The sequence below is a fragment of the Haliotis cracherodii genome, unplaced genomic scaffold (genome assembly GCF_022045235.1).
Source record: "Haliotis cracherodii isolate W230 unplaced genomic scaffold, xgHalCrac1.p SCAF_6, whole genome shotgun sequence".
Lineage (NCBI taxonomy): Eukaryota > Metazoa > Mollusca > Gastropoda > Lepetellida > Haliotidae > Haliotis > Haliotis cracherodii.
In genome coordinates this window covers 6123825-6129284 of record NW_027266319.1, presented here as the reverse complement: position 1 = coordinate 6129284, position 5460 = coordinate 6123825, and the positions used below count along the sequence as shown (strand labels likewise).

The 5460-nt window shown below is 48.6% G+C and overlaps 1 protein-coding gene across 1 annotated transcript; it reads left to right on the top strand.

The window, feature by feature from the left end:
- Positions 1-3427: 3427 nt before the first annotated feature.
- On the top strand, positions 3428-4648 carry LOC139445452 (splicing factor 3A subunit 2-like). The gene has a single exon (XM_071226596.1). It carries the CDS (start codon positions 3428-3430, stop codon positions 4646-4648), a length of 1221 nt encoding a protein of 406 aa, XP_071082697.1.
- The last annotated feature ends 812 nt before the right edge of the window (positions 4649-5460 follow it).

Genomic DNA, 5460 nt, shown 5'->3' with positions numbered 1-5460 from the left:
TTGTTTGTTGTTTAACGCCGCACTCGGCAATGTTCATGCTCTATGACGGGAGGTAAAGAAACAAATCTGGAACGGACAATCTACTGAGCATCAATCGCATTTGGGATACATGACATGTATCAACCAAGTTAGCGAGCCTGACTACCTGATCCAGTTACTCGCCTCTGACAAGCATGGGTTGCTGAACGCCAATTCTAACCCGAATCTTCACTAGCGACAAGCATGGGTTGCTGAAGGCCAATTCTATCCCGGATCTTCACTAGCGACAAGCATGGGTTGCTGAAGGCCAATTCTCGGATCGTCACGGGGGACAAGCACGGGTTGCTGAAGATCAATTGTAACCTAGATCTTCGCGGGGGACAAGCAAAGTCACAGGTCCTAGGTCAGTTGGTAAAAGAATACTGTCTGTTCCTCCCGATGGTCACAAGTCTTAGGTTAGTCGGTAAAAGAATAATGCCTGTTCCCCCCGATGGTCACAAGTCCTAGGTTAGTCGGTAAAAGAATACTGCCTGTTCCTCCCGAAGGTCATAAGTCCAGGGTCAGTCTGTACAAGAACACTGTCTGTTCCTCCCGATGGTTGTATGGTCCTGGGTTAGTTGGTACAAGAACACTCTCTGTTCCTCCCGATGGTTGTATGGTCCTGGGTTAGTTGGTACAAGAACACTCTCTGTTCCTCCCATTGGTCACCAGTCCTGGGTCACCGCATGTTCCTCCTGATGGGTCACTCGGAACAAGAACACCATATGTTCCTCCTGATGGGTCAGTTGGAACAAGAACATCGTATGTTCCTCCCGCTGGGTCAGTTGGAACAAGAACATCGTATGTTCCTCCCGCTGGGTCAGTTGGAACAAGAACACCGTATGTTCCTCCCGATGGGTAAGTTGGAACAAGAACATCGTATGTTCCTCCCGATGGGTCACTCGGAACAAGAACACCATATGTTCCTCCCGCTGGGTCAGTTGGAACAAGAACACCGTATGTTCCTCCCGATGGGTCAGTTGGAACAAGAACATCGTATGTTCCTCCCGCTGGGTCAGTTGGAACAAGAACATCGTATGTTCCTCCCGATGGGTAAGTTGGAACAAGAACACCATATGTTCCTCCCGCTGGGTCAGTTGGAACAAGAACACCGTATGTTCCTCCTGATGGGTAAGTTGGAACAAGAACATCGTATGTTCCTCCCGATGGGTCAGTTGGAACAAGAACACCGTATGTTCCTCCCGCTGGGTCAGTTGGAACAAGAACATCGTATGTTCCTCCCGCTGGGTCAGTTGGAACAAGAACACCGTATGTTCCTCCTGATGGGTCAGTTGGAACAAGAACATCGTATGTTCCTCCCGATGGGTCACTCGGAACAAGAACACCATATGTTCCTCCTGATGGGTCAGTTGGAACAAGAACACCGTATGTTCCTCCCGCTGGGTCAGTTGGAACAAGAACATCGTATGTTCCTCCCGCTGGGTCAGTTGGAACAAGAACACCATATGTTCCTCCTGATGGGTCAGTTGGAACAAGAACACCGTATGTTCCTCCCGATGGGTCACTCGGAACAAGAACACCATATGTTCCTCCTGATGGGTCAGTTGGAACAAGAACACCATATGTTCCTCCCGATGGGTCAGTTGGAACAAGAACATCGTATGTTCCTCCCGCTGGGTCAGTTGGAACAAGAACACCGTATGTTCCTCCTGATGGGTAAGTTGGAACAAGAACATCGTATGTTCCTCCCGATGGGTCAGTTGGAACAAGAACACCGTATGTTCCTCCCGCTGGGTCAGTTGGAACAAGAACATCGTATGTTCCTCCCGCTGGGTCAGTTGGAACAAGAACACCGTATGTTCCTCCTGATGGGTCAGTTGGAACAAGAACATCGTATGTTCCTCCCGATGGGTCACTCGGAACAAGAACACCATATGTTCCTCCTGATGGGTCAGTTGGAACAAGAACACCGTATGTTCCTCCCGCTGGGTCAGTTGGAACAAGAACATCGTATGTTCCTCCCGCTGGGTCAGTTGGAACAAGAACACCATATGTTCCTCCTGATGGGTCAGTTGGAACAAGAACACTCTCTGTTCCTCCCGATGGGTCACTCGGAACAAGAACACCATATGTTCCTCCTGATGGGTCAGTTGGAACAAGAACACCATATGTTCCTCCCGATGGGTCAGTTGGAACAAGAACATCGTATGTTCCTCCCGCTGGGTCAGTTGGAACAAGAACACCGTATGTTCCTCCCGATGGGTCAGTTGGAACAAGAACATCGTATGTTCCTCCTGATGGGTCAGTTGGAACAAGAACACCGTATGTTCCTCCCGATGGGTCAGTTGGAACAAGAACATCGTATGTTCCTCCCGCTGGGTCAGTTGGAACAAGAACACCGTATGTTCCTCCCGATGGGTCAGTTGGAACAAGAACATCGTATGTTCCTCCCGATGGGTCAGTTGGAACAAGAACACCGTATGTTCCTCCCGATGGGTCAGTTGGAACAAGAACATCGTATGTTCCTCCTGATGGGTCAGTTGGAACAAGAACACCGTATGTTCCTCCTGATGGTCACAAGTCCTGGTCACATCATTTGACACTAAGTAGAAGGGGAGTGAGTTATTATTTAACGTCACATGGGCAATATTTCAGCCATATCGTGACGTGCTAAGTAGAAGGGGAAGCAACTGAAGAGGAAGTCAATCAAAGTTTGCCGTGGAGCAGTTACACAACATGTCAGTAAAGGACACATGTCAGTATAAATAATCAACTTCAGCTTGTGTTTCAATATGTGAGAAGGTCTCATTGGTGGTGTTTCTATCAGATGTGGTGAAGAGTCTAATTCTGTGGCTGGTATAACTTGACTACAAATTGAATTTAGCGAAAGTCTTACGATCCAGGAACCAGACGATGTAACACTTTGCTATTTTCCTGTTGACTTACACGGCTGGCTTTCCCTGAGGCTCCAATGAGCATCTGCTCACATATAGCATAAAGACACTCTAGTTCATCAGGTGAATACAAAACGACACATCCCTTTTCTCATGCTCATGTGTTGGACGTTGCAGTGATATTTTCAGTCACGGAGGAAGATAATATGTGGCTGTTATGAGGGATGTAAAGTCCCTTAAACAACATATACTTATGTGATATGGCCTACCTGGTGTGGTGTGGTTATACAATATCAGTGTTATATTCAAAATGAATGGAAATGGTATTGAAGCAATCATCCTTGTAAACTGTTGCCAAATGAAGTTTTTATAGAGATTTTCTTAATTGTTCCAAGATCTTCTACCATGGCCAATGTGGAGTACCAGTGACTATGCCGCAAAAACATTATTCTAATGGCCATTATCATGAGGTTGTGTATACCCCTACCATTAGAGTACCCAGGGGCCATCATCAGGGTACATGCACATCCACCCAGGTAACACCATCAGGGTACATGTACTTCCACCCAGGTGCCACCATCAGGGTACCTCCACCCAGGTACCACCATCAGGGTACATGTACATCCACCCAGGTACCACCATCAGGGTACATGTACTTCCACCCAGGTGCCACCATCAGGGTACCTCCACCCAGGTACCACCATCAGGGTACCTCCACCCAGGTACCACCATCAGGGTACATCCACCCAGGTACCACCATCAGGGTACATGTACATCCACCCAGGTGCCACCATCAGGGTACCTCCACCCAGGTGCCACCATCAGGGCACATGTACCTCCACCCAGGTACCACCATCAGGGTACATGTACCTCCACCCAGGTACCACCATCAGGATTCCTCCACCCAGTACCACCATCAGGGCACATGTACCTCCACCCAGGTACCACCATCAGGGTACATGTACCTCCACCCAGTACCACCATCAGGGCACATGTACCTCCACCCAGGTACCGGCATCAGGGCACATGTACCTCCACCCAGGTACCACCATCAGGGTACATGTACCTCCACCCAGGTACCGGCATCAGGGTACATGTACCTCCACCCAGGTACCACCATCAGGGCACATGTACCTCCACCCAGGTGCCACCATCAGGGCACATGTACCTCCACCCAGGTACCACCATCAGGGTACCTCCACCCAGGTACCACCATCAGGGTACATGTACCTCCACCCAGGTGCCACCATCAGGGCACATGTACCTCCACCCAGGTACCACCATCAGGGTACCTCCACCCAGGTGCCACCATCAGGGCACATGTACCTCCACCCAGGTACCACCATCAGGGTACCTCCACCCAGGTGCCACCATCAGGGCACATGTACCTCCACCCAGGTACCACCATCAGGGTACCTCCACCCAGGTACCACCATCAGGGTACATGTACCTCCACCCAGGTGCCACCATCAGGGTACCTCCACCCAGTACCACCATCAGGGTACCTCCACCCAGGTACCACCATCAGGGTACATGTACCTCCACCCAGGTGCCACCATCAGGGCACATGTACCTCCACCCAGTACCACCATCAGGGTACCTCCACCCAGGTGCCACCATCAGGGTACATGTACCTCCACCCAGGTGCCACCATCAGGGTACATGTACCTCCACCCAGTACCACCATCAGGGTACCTCCACCCAGTACCACCATCAGGGCACATGTACCTCCACCCAGTACCACCATCAGGGCACATGTACCTCCATCCAGGTGATGGTAGTCCTGCACCATGACCGTGGAATATATTTATTTTATGAAAAAAGAATAATCTAGAAATGCATACAAAAGCAAGTCTAGCCAGCTCCAGCTAGCTCTATTCCACAGGGAATTTTTATTTTATTTTTAGAGTCAAGAAGGATATTGTGTAATATAAGATTTCAGAGACTAAATGTTACTCTAAGGTGATGGAGTGAGGTGAGTTTCCCAACACTGTTAGAGATGCAGAGGGCCACCAAGGCTGGACAGCTCACAGAAGCCTTCCAAGTCACCACCAGTTCATCCAGTTCAAAGACAACAGAAACAAACTCCAGTTCGACTGAGTACTTTAATCATCAATCAGTGTACAGGTAAATACAATCAATCACATAAATACCAGCATGTTCATGATTAGTAGACATCGTCCTGCTCTGGTTGATTCACCAGGAGCTTGTGCACATTGAAGTGTTAAAGTGGGGAGCCATGCCGTCACACGTGTTTGAAGCACCCATACAATCACACACTGGTACAAAGCATAAACCCGACAGGAGCAATATTTTCTTAGTCTTAAAATTATTAAAAAGCTTCATAAAAACACACAATTAAAGTCACAACATTTAACACTCCTAATGCCGTCACACAAATCCAATTTCAGCAAAAAATATTCATGATGCTCTTCAGGGCATAATAAAATAATTGTTAGACGTTCATCCCTGCACACCTCATAACCAAAACACCCCATCCTTTTTTTAAATGTCCCCAAGTACTTACAGACAAAGAAAACCAATGTGTTCCCATTTTTTCCTTACTTTACAAAGTCTGCCACTTACA

What these genes read in the sequence shown, in the direction of transcription:
- LOC139445452 (XM_071226596.1), top strand. Translation starts at nt 3,428, where the DNA reads ATGTACTTCCACCCAGGTGCCACCATCAGGGTACCTCCACCCAGGTAC.